This window comes from Trachurus japonicus, chromosome 6 (genome assembly GCF_045865225.1).
Source record: "Trachurus japonicus isolate A0001 chromosome 6, Traja_1.0".
Classification (NCBI taxonomy): Eukaryota; Metazoa; Chordata; class Actinopteri; order Carangiformes; family Carangidae; genus Trachurus; species Trachurus japonicus.
In genome coordinates this window covers 13,009,906-13,026,106 of record NC_140912.1, presented here as the reverse complement: position 1 = coordinate 13,026,106, position 16,201 = coordinate 13,009,906, and the positions used below count along the sequence as shown (strand labels likewise).

At 41.9% G+C, this 16,201-nt stretch overlaps 2 protein-coding genes across 3 annotated transcripts; one reads left to right on the top strand and one right to left on the bottom strand.

Moving 5' to 3' along the window:
• Positions 1 to 431: 431 nt before the first annotated feature.
• fads2 (fatty acid desaturase 2) lies at positions 432 to 6,716 on the bottom strand. Of its 2 annotated transcripts, XM_085778976.1 has the most exons (13): positions 6,457 to 6,716; positions 5,607 to 5,878; positions 4,423 to 4,533; positions 3,935 to 4,132; positions 3,731 to 3,832; positions 3,539 to 3,664; positions 3,371 to 3,431; positions 3,214 to 3,290; positions 2,958 to 3,055; positions 2,497 to 2,593; positions 2,319 to 2,398; positions 1,203 to 1,328; positions 432 to 961 (listed from the first exon to the last, which is right to left on the bottom strand). In XM_085778976.1, the coding sequence occupies exons 2-13, from the start codon at positions 5,805 to 5,807 to the stop codon at positions 910 to 912; spliced, it is 1,329 nt and encodes a 442-aa protein (XP_085635102.1). In that variant the 5' UTR covers positions 5,808 to 5,878; positions 6,457 to 6,716; the 3' UTR covers positions 432 to 909. The 2 variants fall into 2 exon arrangements, with proteins under 2 accessions (XP_085635102.1, XP_085635103.1); XM_085778977.1 differs by lacking the exon at positions 2,497 to 2,593 and having other exon boundaries at positions 812 to 961; positions 6,457 to 6,686.
• Positions 6,717 to 11,741: 5,025 nt separating this feature from the next.
• On the top strand, positions 11,742 to 13,781 carry lrrc10b (leucine rich repeat containing 10B). The gene has a single exon (XM_085778968.1). The coding sequence runs from the start codon at positions 12,538 to 12,540 to the stop codon at positions 13,729 to 13,731; it is 1,194 nt and encodes a 397-aa protein (XP_085635094.1). The 5' UTR covers positions 11,742 to 12,537; the 3' UTR covers positions 13,732 to 13,781.
• Positions 13,782 to 16,201: the final 2,420 nt, after the last annotated feature.

Sequence of the window (16,201 nt, the reverse complement as noted above, 5' to 3'; positions counted from 1 at the left end):
TATATCATATCACCGTTTACAGCTCTGGATAAATATTAAACTGTGCTCTGTGATGGATAGTCCACTGAGGAGATACAGTATCAGAGAGACAGCAATCATCCTGGATGGTTACTGGAAATCAGTGGGTGTTAATCTAAATAATCTTCCTGTTTATAATCAGAATGCAGATCTTCTGGTGAGGTCGCCCCTACACAGACAGTCATAGTAATCCTGCATGAAGTCATTGTTGATAGTAGTGAAATGATATCATGAATATGTTTTTTCAGCATGTTTTTTGCAGTATGAACTGCACTTACACAGGAAAACTACAGTACATACAGAAAATATGTCACTCTGCTATAAGTAATTGAATGAAGGCTTAGACGAAAAAAATAAAGGGGTTGTAAATATTTTGGGACACAAAATATAATTGAAAATAAACTTAGTAAATATTTGATATCACATCTCACAAATAGTTTGTTTATTGTTGTATCAGCAGATGAAAAAAGAGCTGCAGTTGAAGAAGGAAGCTTCAGGTTTGACAGCAGATAAATACAAGTGTAGAACATTTTAACCCTGTTACTCCAGAGCTGGCATTTGTCAGCGTGATGGTCATGTTTTATTGTTCAAACAGTATCACACATGATAGATAAAGAATTAAAACATCACTGTAAATAATTCACAATCAGTTTTCCTCGTTGTATTCTAACAGCATACTAGTGTTGCTCAAGATACTGTAAGGCAATCCTACATGCACTATAATAAATCCTGCACAGACTGTGAAGCTGTGAGCCTCAGCTAAGACTTAACTATAACACCAACAGAGAGAAAAGATCATTCCCACACTTCACTGGATTATAAAACTGGAAAAACAGATACAATCGATTACGAAGCTGTACGCCTCGGGTACAGTGTAGAGAATACAGTCTATCACTTATGGAGATATGCATCAAGCCAGAGATCTCCTGAGTTTTTCAGCGACCTGTGAAGAAAGAAAATAAAGTTATTAAAAGAGCAAGTGTTGCATCACTCTCTTTTGTTTTCTGCTAGAGATCCTTAAGAGAGTATGTATTTTGTGGTATTACCAGAAATTATTCTATTATATTTATTCTGTCACTGTAGATCCATAGCTTTGTTTTGGAAATCAGTACACACGCTACTTTTGCAGTTTTTCTACTTGAAGCATCTTGTAACCATTGTATTACGGTAATAGTTGGATGTACCTGACAATATCAGTGAGGCCCTGCCACATGGTTTTCATTTGGTAAGGAATCCCATGTTTCTCACACAGCGCACGGACATACGGGGCCACCAGGTGGTAGTTGTGGCGCGGCATAGTGGGAAACAGACTTCAGAGACAAAAGCAAAAGAACGTGTTCATCAGACTGTATCGTGTATCTAAACTGTGTCAACATTTGTTTCTAAGCAGCTCAGCGTAGTGAATGATGCCTGTGTGCAGTGGCAAAGTGGGTTTGCATTCAAAACTTCATTATCTCCTAATGACACCTGCGATTCACACAGAGGAAATATTAAGTGACAGCAAATGTGAACTTCAAAAGCTACAAAACAGTGACTGTGAGTTGGATATTGAAAATATAGTTCACCAAGAAATGAGTAAGAGTAAGAAGTGGTTTATTAATCCCTCGGAGGAGATTAAATGAAAACTGAATTATCTATATATATATTTTAAAAAAAAACATAATCCAATTTAGCACTAAGGACTAAGGAGGTCCAGAAATAAAACCTCTTTACAACCATTTACCTCAAACCATCAATCAATCTGAGTGATGGTGACGACCACCAATTTTCATTCAGTTTGACAGTGTTTGAAGATTTTCTACTTTTAAAAAAAAAAATGAAGCTCATTTTGTTCTACACTTGAATAATACTGACTGAATTTGAAATCAAGACGCTTTAAGGTTGTTGAAATTATCTTCTTCCACACTGTCATGTCAGGTATCTGCTGCATCAGCTTGTTCCAGCTCTTCACTGGAAGTTAAAATGAAGTCCAGTAGGTTCAGTAGAAGTGCTTGCTCAGATTGATTTAGTAATGATTGTTCTTAAAAAGTTAATTTTTGGTATCATGTGGCCTTTGTCTGTGAGTGCAGAGGTCATGGACTGTAATAGTCTGGCTACAAAGCACTTGATGGTGATGATGCAGCAGAAGCTTTCAGAGATGTTTGATGGACCCTCAGTGCTTTTTGTGTCTGTGGAATGAAACGTTTCTAATTTAATCTCAGTACAGGAAAAAAAAAAAAGGGAAAAAAAAGCTGACACTGCACTTTGAGCCCTGTGTTTTTCCTAAAAACTTTTAGCTGACACCGTCCGCTCCTACTTACTGGTGTTCGATTTGAAAGTTGAGGTGTCCACTGAACCAGTCGTTGAACAAAGACTGCTCGATGTTACAGGTGGCACGGAGCTAAAGAAGGTCAGACAGAGGAGAGGTGTATCAGCATCACCTGCATCTGGCTGTGGATTTCACAGCACACACACACACACAGACGGTATACTGGCTACCTGCATGGTCAACCAGTCCTGGTGTTTTTCATGGTCGATGTCCATTGGCAGATGATTCATCTGAGTCACCCACACAAACCAGTGACTCTCCAGAAACCTGTAACGTTCACAACAATCCCAAACCAGTCTCTGAATGTGATCAATGTGTTGTATGACACTGTGAGTTTCACCTCCTTGTAAGGCATTCTTTTATAAGTCTTTGTAAGCTGAAATATTTATTCACATAAATAAATCCATTAGTTAATGATGTATCAGTATCGCATCAGTTAAAAAACAGTACAAAGTACAAATTTTACATAGCCTGGGCTCTGGTATTTTGCTTTTCAGATATTTATGGTGGGATTTGGAGGGTGACATTTCTGTACCAGTGCCGACAGCAACGTTTTGTTTTTTGTGAAAAAAACAACTCATTCATTCAAAGACATTACACATTAAAAGGTGTTAACATTTAGATCATTTACCTGACGAAGCTGATGAGTGCTATTGACCCAAACAGTCCATACAGGGGTACGTAACAGCAGAAGTAACGGAGATAGTAGGACATGGACCAAACCAGATCCTTCACAAGACAAACAAGTTAGTATGATTGACATAACTTATTTCCCTCCCTAACTCCTGTGCGTTAGAGATGTGCTATAACACAGATAACTGAATGAAGAACTGCTAGGCTACATAATATTAAAACTTGATTGTGCCACAATAAAGACAAGATCTTACCACCCAGTCATGGCGGGAGATCATGGTGTGCATTATCTGAATGTGGAAGAAAACTGGGATGAGCAGCGGTGGTCCCACTGTAAGAGAGACAGTTATCAATCATTCCTGTTAAGTCCTCATGGCTTCAATCATTTTAAATGACTCTTGAGAAACATACCAAGAAAGAAGTACTGGTGCTGGCGATGGTAGGGCAGGAGTTTGATCTTTTTTATGCCATACTGTAACAGAGAGGGGAACTGAGTTAGGAGTAAAAGCTACAGTCAAGACTAAATCCAGGATCAATCTGGATGAAATGAATCAGAAATATCAGCCTTGTGCCTCTTGCCTCAACAGGTTGAGTGGCTCCAACTACAAAGATGCTCAACATGTTGACGTCAGGGTCCTTTCTGAAGATGTTGGGTTTAGCGTGATGCTGGAAATGTCGATGATTCCACCAGTTGGCAGATGCTCCCTGAGAAAACAATCTTTTAATATCAATGAAAAAAAAAAAAAATATATATATATGATCAAGAATCACCTTTAAATGGCCGATGGCAAACTTATGCAACAAGTGATTCCAGCGGGACCTCTTGAAGACAGACAGGTGGCCAAAGTCGTGCTGCAGCCACCCGGCCTGCGACTAGAGACAAAGGTAGAGCAGTATTTATTTTAAGGTGTGTTTGCCACAGAATCGGACATCATCAGTAGCATTTTGAAACCGAGACGACGGTGCTGGAGTCACCTGAGCGGTAGCCAGCATGAGCGCGCACAGGAGCGTCAGTATCCAGTTAGTTCCCCAGTGCCATAACATCAGCCAGGCGAGGACCTCCAGCAGCACGATGTGACCCATGTGGAGGCAGAAGAACAAAGGCCGAGCTTGGAACAGACCCTCACACTCGGCCTGTGCACGTAAAGTGTGGAAATCCTGTATGATTGCTGCCTGAGAGGAGAGAGGAGGGAGGAGAGAGTGAAACAGACACGGACTTTAACGGATTTAAAATAAATTTAAGTTCTTCTATAGGAATTAAGCAGGTGCAGCATCAGGGAAAAGAAAGGGAGCTTGAGTGTCCAAGTGATCAGAATCTCAGAGGTCCCAGAAACTCAACTCAAAAATCAATTGTGTGGATGTCCTAACCACCTCCTTTTCCTCGGGTGTTTCTGTGCAGTGACACTAAAGCTGTTACATGAATAATGTGAGTTTTGCTTTGAAGGAGTTGAGGTGAGTCTCACATCTTTGTTCCGGTCCTGGCTGGGCTCCGTCGCTGCCAGTTCTCCAATCTGCAGGGGCTTCAGAAACTTTTGTACAAATGTTGGATTAGGATGAAAAGCAGCAAATGCCTCCTGGAAAACAGAGATGAGAAAACCTGTCTGTCATGTTGTAAATTACAGGTTTTGTACATTTATCAGTGGTGGAGGAAGCACTCAGACCATTTACTGTTTAAAAACTATTATAAGTTACAAATATGTGCCTAATCAATGTTGTTTCATCATATGACATTTCTAGATTGCTCATACTAACGATGTTCAAGATGCATTTTGCTTCTGTGTATCTGGCCGGGATGGAGATAGTTTTGTTTTCTACAGTTGGTGGATATAGTTTCGGGGTCAGGCGCCCTCCAAAGGCTTTAATGGGGCCGTGAGATGATTAATGGGGGAGGAAAGAAGAAAAAACAAAGCTCTGCTGGACAAATTCAATTCAATTTTCACACTTCTTTCAAACATTCATTTTCTTGGACATTTAATTAAGTGTATAGAGGACTTGTCTCTTTGTTTGGACTGCTAACAACTTGTTGTCTGAAATGGATCCCATAGCCTGTTGCTTTGTGAGGGATTAACCACTGTTTTAATATTTAATGATACGTTGGGAAATCTGAATAGACCCAGTAGGCTAAGCAGTTACTACAGCAGTTACAGTAGATAAATGTAATCGAGTAAAATGTATCAGTGACACTGTTTTCCTCTAAATGAAACACTGTATCTTGGAGCTCTTTTAACTCACAAACTAATACAAACTAGTCACATGTGTCTACTATTAATTTGTATAGGCTAGTTGTTGTCTCTGCAACAAACAGCAAACAAAATGTCTGTGGTTTAGTCTTAAACACAAGGACTGGGGTGATATATAATATCATAAAAGTCTCTGTCAGTGATTAAACAGTTCATCATAATGAAACTGAAATAAATGTGCAAATATTCACCAGCTTTAACAAGTCAACTGGATGTCTGTGTGTAGTTATTAATGTATTATTAACCTTATAAATTAGTTTTGTTCCCCCTTAAATCTGCAACTGTCACAGTTTGACAATCAGAGTGAATCAGGTGTTTTATTTTAAGTAGTGTAATCAACACCACAACCACAGGAACCAGTTATATTCACTAAAATGTGTTTTTACATGACTGTTACTTATACTTACTGTGGCGTCCTCTCCAGCATAGTGGCTGATGACGCGGAAGCCTCCCGGGTGCCTCTTGGCCCACTGGGTGATGTTATAAACCTTTCGGTCTATGACCAGCCACTGGTCGTTCCTGCTGCTGTGGCTCTGCACCTCCTCCCAGGTGTAGAGGCCTCCAGCTCTCCCGCCGCCCGGCTCCGTCAGCTGGCCCCCACCTCCCATCCTCACCGCGGTCCCTGCTGGCCTCGATCCCGCTGCGCACTGAGGAGCGACCCAGCCACAAAGTCTGACACCTGGATGTAAAGAGAAGACAGAGCCCTGTGTTGAGCAGCTGCTCTGACAGACACAGATTGTGCAGAGGGAGCAGCATTTAACCTGTTGCTCTCTTTACTTTAACCATCATCAGACGAGTGAAGTCGGACAAAGAGCAGGGCAACATCACTAATAATTGATGATGAAATCAACCAGGAGGCTGGAGCCTGATCCATCACTGTCTGGATGGACGTTAAACATAAATCTAAATGTCAGGAGCACATTTCTACATCTAATTCTGACAATAATGATAATAGCCTAATACATATGAAGGCTGCAAACTGCGCAGTATATTTTTTATACAGTAGCAGACAGTGCGTGTGGGTGGTCGCAGTTCATCCTAATATGCTTCCAACAGACAAAGCAGGTCACAAAAACGCCAATTAAAGCACAGACAGCAGCTCGGTTAACATTGATCGCTTGTGCATTGATTAATTAATTCAGTAATAATCGCAGATAACGGACTGTGTCGCTCCCAGGCCCACCACCACCACCACCACAGCCGCCGCCACCACCACCACCACCACCACATGAAGAGGAGGAAATATTTCACACTTACAATTTCCAGATTTTGGGCTACTCTCCCTGGGCTTCAGTCACACCAGCAGACCAGCTCACTTTATCTGCTCCCGCTCCACTCACTTCCATTTTAAATAGTAAACACCCCCCCAAAATTCAAAGTGTGCCTTCCCTAATGTGTTCAGCGACACATTCACCCTCTCATTCAGTAGAAATTCCGAGCTGATCATTCGAGGGTTTCTGGGCCAATCGGCGAACAGTATATCCTGGACAGACTGGCTCATGTGCAATGGGCTCAACAAGCTGCTCATTGCAGCGTCGCCTGAGCGCTGGGATGGAAAGAGTCAGTAGGTGGACGTCGGGCTGACATTATCCCCCGTCATGTCAAATATTTGCACAAACGCGTCAAGAGGTTGCTCACTAATGAACAATATGACTCAATGCTGCCACTGTATAATACAATATAACATTTAGTGTGTCCTTTTCATAAAAAAAAAAACACTCTTCAGTGTAAGTGTTGCAAAAAGTGTTGTGATTTATATTGTTAAATTATAATCTATACTATTACATATATTTTATATGATACACAGCTTTATGTTTGATGTTTGACCTATAATAGTTAATCAGCCTAATTATGTAGAGCTTGCAAGACATTTGAGATGTATAAAGAGCCCATTTTAAAATACAATAAGTGATATAATGAGCACCTTTGTAGTCTTCGTATATGAGAACACTCTGGCACATGGTCTTGGCTTCAGATTGTCACTTCAGTGAAGTGGATTGACACTGTGTAATTATATTTATTCAGCTACTATGCTTATTATATCACAGAAGTACCTATTACCTTTTTACATATTTTAATGTTTTAAAGGAAATTATGTAATTACGACATGACATTGTATATTGCCCCTCTGAGAAGAATGACTTTAAGTGAACTGAATTGAACTGAATCTGTAAAGTGTTGTTTGCCTAATGGGCTGATATTATTGCTGCAGGTGGCACAGAGCGACCTGACCTGTGTCATTTCATTGTATTTCAGCTGATAAGAAAAAAATGAGAAAATGAGGAGCCTTGCAACATTTTGTATGATATGTCATCATGTTGTCCACAGCATACAGTACCACTCATGAGCACAGCCATTACAGTATGAATTTTGCCTGTTGCAGTTTCCACCTCAACCAGGAGGTGGTGCCGATATGTTCCTCTGATCAGACACCACCTTGTCCTCGTTTAACCTCGAGGATGCCTCAGCAGATATCATCAGCAGTCCTGGGCTGCTTCAATCATCATCCAGAAACAGTTGTGCAATTTAAATCAAATGTGATGTTTTATTTTTAATGATTTTCTCTCGGCCCATGATGATAAATGTCTCTAAATTGATTTAGCACAAGTGATAATGAATTTCAAAACAACAAAGCATTAGGCTCTTGTCCAGAGCAGATCTGAATTTCTCACTTTTGCAAATGTTTTAGCACATCTATGCAAATGAGAGAGTGTCATTGTCAACAGTTTGCACAATTACCAATTGAGTGTACATGTCTTGTTGATAAAAACTGATAATGTTGCTCCTCGACTCAGCAGTTATAGGCTTCTCTCCAAAACGTGTGAATTCTATCTGACATATAATATTATAGTATTACAGAGGATGTCTGTCTGCTGAACTGGTAAGTTGCCTGTCGGAAGAAATTTGGTTGGTGAACTTTTAACACCTTACATAAACCAGTTACACGTTTTGTTACGCGAGCTGACAGGTGAAGTTCAAGAGAATGAACAACATAAATACAGAGCTTGATCACAACAGAACTAGTTTCTCAACAAAAGAGAACAGTGGCAACTGCCTACACGAGGAAGAGGAGTCAGGATCCACATGGTGTAGTGGGAAGAGAGCAGAATAGAGGGAGAGGTGAAGGACCACAAAGACAGAGATGTCCCAGATGAAACATCTGAGTACTGACCAAGGTGTCTATTAACACCAGCCTAACAAATCACTCTCTGCAGGAAAAAACATATGTATTCATCAGTACTGGAATTGTTCAGGTTAATAATCAAGTTTTGTGATAATACACTTATTTCACATGTACAAAAAAAATAATAGAACTTTCCATGACTGCAATGTGAGGCAAGGGAAGGCAATTTTATTTGTATAGCCCATTTTTATGAACAGTTTGTCTGAAAGGGCTTTACACAGCATCATAACAACATCCTCTGCTCTTAGACCCTCACATCGACTGAGGAAAAACTCCTGTTGGTGCAGAGAGATGGAGCTCCGGTGGATCTGTGGAAACAGAGAGAGTGTGAGACACCAAGTCCAAACTACAAAGATCAACAGATAATGATAATGTAAGTTCAAAATGTGTGGGAATGAGCTCTTTAAATCTAGAAACAGCGGTGTCAGATAAAAATCTACTGTAGTGGGATTTTTTCCCAGGTAGGATATAATTTGTTAAAATTCAAATGTTATTAAAGAATGATCCAACAAGACAGGGTTTTGAGGAAGAACTGTTATGGTCAGCTTCTATTCCATAAGTTAGTACTATCATCATCAACGTCCACATGAATGTTAAAGTCACCCACTATAATGACTTTGTCTGAATTCAATGCTACAGTAAGTTTGACAGAAAGTCAGGGAATTCTTCTAAGAACTCAGAATAAGGTGCAGGAGGACGATACACCACATCAAGTAAGAGTGGTTTCTCTGCTTTCCAGTCTGGGTGAGAGAAGCTGACAGTAAGGCTTTCAAAGGAATTGAACTATAGGTCAAAGGTTAATAAGCAGATTTGACTGATAAATTGCAGCCACTCCTCCTCCTCTACCAGTGTTGTAAAACCAATTAGTTCTGAAATCTGCATTTGAATAGAAATCAGTTCAACACAATATCATTCAGTTTGCTTGACTCAAAAAACACTTGAGTACAAAGTATGCAGTTTCAGTGTCAAGACTGTAATGTGGATACATTTCTGTGGTAATAAAACCTCAAAACATTTTTACCAAAATTGTTTGCACAATGCAAAATAAACTTTTGCAAGGAAAATGTGTAATGTCTACATTACACATCTTTTTAATTGCTTATTTGTGTTGGCTTGGTCATGCAGTGCTGCATCCACATTCAACACATTCACCTCAGCAGTCACATCCATTCACCCCCTGAGGTCTCTGTCTCTCTGTCTGTCTGCTGCTGCTGCTGCTGCTGCTGCTGCTGCTGCTGCTGCTGCTGCTGCTGCTGCTGCTGCTGCTTACAGTACATTGTGTCATTTCAGGGTCGTTTCAATGCGATGCAGAAATTTGCAAATCAGCTCTTTAGGTCCGCAGCATATCAGACAGGATTATCCTCAAGCAGCGTGCAGCCTGTCTCCCCGTTTGTCCGCCTCTTCTGCCACAGTTCATCAGGCTGACAGAAGCGCTGCACGTCTGACCCCAGCAGCTCCTTTCCTGACTTTTCTTCAGTATCATAACCAAAAAAATACGTTGCCAATCAGAAAACCTGTCTGCTGTTATCAGCTGTTCAGAAGTGGGTGGTATACTCAAGTTAAACTCAGAAGTTGTGAATAATTATATTACTAGTGAAAAAAGGTCTTCAGATCTTTTGCTTTATAACAGCAGTCAAAATACAAAGGTCATGTCCCTTCTTATAAAATCCTGAAAAATACAGTTGCATCATCAGCAAAATGTATCAGGAAAATTAATACAATATTAGATAAAAAAGAAAGGAGTGTTATGTGAAAATAATCGATCTAATATGCAATATTGTCTCTGAATTTATGATTTTGTGAGTAGTATTTTAATCTGGTTGTGAGTCAAAGCTAGTTTTTTTTATTATTACTGTTGGTAGAGTGTACAGTCTTCACATGAGGGTCATACATTATTCATTATCAAAGTAAATGGAGTGAAGTGGAATTAAAGAAAAAATCTAAATAAATATCAAAACCTCAAGATTTAGATTTTCAACACTAGTAAATATTTGGTCACGTTTCACCTCTGGTACTAGACTTTATGTAACATCGCACAGTTGTAATGGAGTATTTTCACATTGCCGTAAGTGAAAACGATGTGAAAAGTCTTTTACTGGAAAGTTGGTCTGTGCTGCATCTGTTGTTGCCCTTTTACTTAAAACTCGCTCTGGGCTCTTTCAAATTTTGCAGCTATTTTAGGCCTCAGTGTATGAATATATTTTAGTCATGTCACATTCACATCTATCTATCTATCTATCTATCTATCTATCTATCTATCTATCTATCTATCTATCTATCTATCTATCTATCTATCTATCTATCTATCTATCTATCTATCTATCTATCTATCTATCTATCTATCCAGGTAACCGGTAACAAGCATGATTTGGCATCTGTACTGAATGATGTATCTTTACAGAAATTAGTACAAATCAAATAAAGGTGTCTTGTTTCTGTGTCAGTTGGACACTGTGAGCGCTGCAGCAGTTTATGCTGTTTTTGTGTCTGTTCTGCGTCAAAGTAGAAAGGTCGTCACAGCTTTTGTAATTAGTCTATAAAAACTCTGCTGCAGCTAATGTCTGTGGTGTCTGATAGAAACCAGTGCTGGGATTACCATCTTTGGAGGTCCAGGACACTGTGTGATGATTACTGGTCTCTTACTGGTCAACACATATTACAGTAATGTATGATGAGGTATTCACAGCAGTGGTGGATGTGTTTGGATCCCTTACAAGTTTCTGCAATGATAGAAACAAAATGTCTAATGAAACTGTTTCTCACGGCTTTACATTACAGTATTATCACCTTCATGTGCAGTATTTTTAGGCTATGTTGTATTTGGTTTAGGTGTTTTTCTGGTCTTACCTTTTCAACCATTTTTGCATGGTACGTGGTGCAAACTGCAAAGAATGTATATTTAATAAAGTAACAACAACAACAACAACAACAACATTATCAAACAAAATTAATAATTTACTTTAGCAAATGTGTAATCTTATAGTTATAATATTATGTAACATGAATGACAACCACAGATTGACGGTGTAAATAATTATTTGACAAGCAGAAGCAGCCTACTTTTTCCTTGTTATTCATAATTCTCATATTTTTATAATCATATAAAATGTGACACTGGTCTTCAATGTTATAGGAAAATGGATCCTTATGGTTATACTTGTGTTCAATCCTGAGAGTGCTGCAGTTGTTTAGTCATTTAGACTATTTCTAACACACACACACACACACACACACACACACACACACACACACTGACCATGTGATGTGAATGCCCCCTTGTTCCGGTTACAGAGGAGGCAGCGAGGGAGGGAGGGCTCAGTTGAATGTAAACCTTCACACTGATGGAGAGAGACGGCCAACATCAGGAGCAGAGTCTCTCAGTCTCTCGACATTCACTTCTTTCCAAAGTGCTGCAGCTTCTTCCTCCTGCGCGGATCATAACTCCGGAAGAGCTCGGTCTCTAATGGGCAGCCGCCGTATTAACTCGTGGACAGACTTCCATTAACTGTCTTTTGCTTTGCCGGCGGCCAGGTCACTGAGTTGCGCACTCACTGTGGACTCCTGCACCGACACCCGACAGGCAGAGGCGCAGCAGCAGCAGCAGCAGCAGGCTGACTATTTAAAGTGACACTTTTCCCCCTTTGCTCTGATAGAAAGAGCGGATCACGTGAACAGGTGACCTCAAAGCCGCACGTTATCGTTATCGTTCCCTCAAAAGCCTCGTGGAGGTGAAAGAGGAGAGGAGAGGGTAAGGACTGCAAGAATTTAATTTCACATCAAAATCCTGCTGTACTTTGTTGAGCTCAACTACCAGCAACATTATTACTATAACTACTACTACTACTACTATTACTACCACTACTATTATTACTACTATTACTACTATTATTACTACTACTCCAGACTTTGTTAGACCATTTCCAGTGGTGTTGATGTGATGGAGCAGTAGATGAAGGGACAAAGAGGAACCTGACAAAGCTGTGGCATGGCTGCAAGAGTGTTAATTGGCCCGGACCATGATGCCATTTGCAGCCAGTGGGTGCAACCACAAAATAACAGGAGCTCCCAGGCTGAGGGGTAACGTGTCACAGAGACTACAGCATCAAATGACTCTGTCCTGACTCACATAGGAGTCAGGGGCTGCAGGCCACAGCATGGGCAACTCCTCCAGGAAGGGAGAGGGAGAGGAGGAAGAGGAGGGGGGGAAGGATGGAGAGGAGGCAGAAATCACAGAGAAGAAGAAAGAGGAGCAAGTGGAGGTCGAGGAGGAGCTTCCGCTCGGGGTGGAGGAGATGTTCGAGAGTGGAGACCCCGTGCTGGACTTGAGCTACCGTAAATTCAAACGCTTACCATCGCGTGTCTGTGGACTGATGCACCTGGAAAAGTTGTATGCTTGCGGAAACAGCCTGCGCACTCTGCCTGACAACATCACCCAGCTGCAGGGTCTGCGGATACTCGCCCTTGACTTCAACAAGTTGGAAGACGTTCCCATGGCCGTCTGCCAGCTCACCAACCTCACGCGCCTCTACCTGGGCAGCAACCGGCTGATGACCCTCCCCGATGAGCTGAGCAACCTGCAGAGTCTGCGCTGCCTGTGGGTGGAAAGCAACTACTTCCTGAGATTCCCACGGGTGCTCTACGACCTGCCCCACCTCAAGTCCCTTCAGATCGGAGACAACCGGCTCAAGACGCTGCCCCCTGACCTGTGGCGTATGGAGGCTTTGAGGGGATTGTGGCTGTACGGGAACCGCTTCGATACCTTCCCCAAAATCCTGCTGCGCATGGAGAACCTGGAGATCCTAGACCTGGACCGTAACAAGATATCAGAGTTCCCCAGTCTGAAGCGCCTCCATGCGCTCCGTCTGTTCTCCTACGACCACAACCCGGTCAAGGACCCTCCGAGAGTGAGCGAGGAGGTGCTCGTAGTCGGGGAGGGGGCTGCGGAGTTCCTGGAGGCACGTGAGGCCAAGAAGGAGAGGAAACGAAAGGCCGCAGAGAGGGAGGCCGAGGAGTTGGCTTTGGCAGGAGAGGAGCCGGTGATTCATGGCATACTGAAGAACAGCAGCTCAAAACAAGCTGCAGTGACAACAGAGGACACAGGGGTTAGAGAGGGAGAGCCCCTGGTGAGGGGGGAGGACATGGGCGTGGAGGCGGAGCTGCCAGTCACAGATTACGAAGGAGCTGAGCTTGAATACGATGAAGAGGGTGTTGAATATGAGACGGAGGAGCTCATATGTGAAGGAGAGGGGTTTGAGTACGACGGCGAGGAGCTGGAGTATGAAAGGGCTCAGATGGACTACGAGTATGAGGATCTGGAGGACATGGGGAGACAAGATGAAGGGGCATGAAAACCCCCTCATACTGTCAGATGATCCGCTGGAAGGTGGAGGTGGACGACTTTTTCTAAAGAAGCTGACACGGGGGCGAGTGTTGGACTGTTTGAGCTGTGCTGCTAATTTCCAATCCGTTAACTGTGAAAATAGAAAGGGGCATTATGATCCTACAAACAGCACCTGTGACATCTCAATCGGCTGCAAATTACCAAATCAGAGCAGGACTCAGGTGGAGTGAGAGAGTGTGCGTGTGCGCGTGTGTGTCTGTGTGTGAGTATCCAGTGTTTCTGGCTGTTTCAGTCAGTGCTGTTTTCTGAGTGTACACAGGAGACCAGGTCTTCCATTATTAAATATTAACTCCATTGATGAAGTCAGTGTCAATCATTTGTGTTGAGATGTTTCTGAATTCAGAACCAGTGAAGGCGGCGGTTTCTGTTTACCTGAATGACACACTGTAGTATTTCCACACATCATGGTCAGCGTCTGTTTTATGTGCTCGCCAGCGCAGCTCAGCTCAGCTCAGCTCACCTCATCGCTATTTTTACAGCCGAGGCCGTGCGCACATGTAAATGTGTGTATTGGATTTAGATTCACCATGTATTTATGCCATGCTAAACACAACCCCCCGAACCTTGTCAGTGTTGTGTAAGCAGACCTGTGAGTGTCAGTGCCAAGAGAGAGGGAGACAAGTGGATTATTACAGCGATGAATAGCTGGGGTGCCTCACCATAAATGGTAAGTCCATATGAAGACTCCACAAATTAAATACATGAACAAGAATTTGTCATTTTAAGAAAAAAAAAAACTGAATCCCTCTGCAGGTCAGAGACTCAGGTCTGTTGTGACCTTTGTATACTCCTTTTTGTTATTCACTACACCTTTTCTAGCTCCAGCTCTAACACGAAGAAGGCCCGGACCTTGTTTCCCTCTCATCTCTGCACTCATTATTCATGTGGGGCTAGTATGTAATCCAATCCTCGTTCGCTCCACATATCTTTTTCTCACATCTAATTGAAAGAGTGAAATATTTATCCCCACGCTGAAATATTTATACTCATTCTCATGTGGCAGTGTGTCTCTCTGCTCCTGTGTGTCAGTGCTGGGGAAACAGACTCAAACTGATGACTGCCTCTCTTGAGTTTCAAAAACACTGACATGCGACATCACACCCTTTTACACATAAAACCATATTTATTGCGTACATGTAAAAGGTACCTGCAACATACCGCTGACTGCAACTCAATCACTGTTGGTTGATTGTTTTGTACGGTGGCCCTGAGAGCTCAACACACTGCAATTTAGGAGAACAAACAACAGTTTAACAATGCATACGCTGCATAAACACACAACACAACAGAAATTCCAGGGACAAAAAAGTGTCCATTTGGTTTATTACGTCAGTATTGCATGATCCACATGATAGGGTTAGGGTTAGGGTTAGGGTTAACCCCTAACCCTGCTCTGCTACTGTAAGATAGCCTTAGTCTTTAGCTGGGTCTTTGTGCACAGAAGCACGTCCCTTTTGAGTTTTTGCAGTGTGTTTGTGTATTTGCAGATGTTGTGGGTTTTCGCAGTGCAGTTGTGGTCAAATTGATGAAGTTGTTCTCTGAATTTGAAGCAGGTTTGTGTCTTTGCATGTATTTTCTTCAGTTGCAGTGTGTTGAACTCTCTGGGCCACCAAAGTTTTGTCTTTGAGTAAAATCAGCACAAAAAAATATTACATTCATCAAAGTCATGAGGATCCATCTTCTTATGTCCATGAATATCTTCATGACAGGCCACGACTAACCAGAAGACTCATCCCACGAGTCACTAGCATAACTGAAACTTACATCAAGTGTGTTATTTTACAATAGGAAGATGTACAGGCAACTAATTACACACAGTCTCCACTTTGTGGACACCAACAGGTCTTTGCATACCCTCATTGGGGTTTTATGTATTTCCTCTTTCATCACACTGATCTAGACTTGCGTTGATGATGTAAGACCAGTGCAGTTTAAGACAGTAGCTACCCAGTATGTGTACATATTGAGCTGCAGCAAGTGAAACATAATATGACGCTGGTGGAAATTCGATCCTCCTCCTCGGTCTGAGCTCGGCTCCTCGTTCCATGGCTGTGGGTGGCACAACAGTCTGACACAGCGCAGACGTCTACAGGAATCAGTGCCACACTCAGTCTGAGTGTAATTATTTTGCTCATTGGTTTACACTCCTCTCATTCTCTGTAGGTCAATGACAGGGAGGCGGTTAAAGACAGTGCATCAACGCCTTCACCTCCTCTTTGGCGTTCACACGGCTTACTTCACACAATAGTCTGACAGCTTTTCAACTGACACAAAAAGGACTTGACAAAGAGAGGAAAATTAGCCCTTTTTTGACAGGACTATTGTAAAACTACACAGATGTGGGAGTGATCAAGGTTTCAAGATTTTATTATATGGAAATGTAACACTTAACAACTGTTCTTCCTCACAAAGCTACA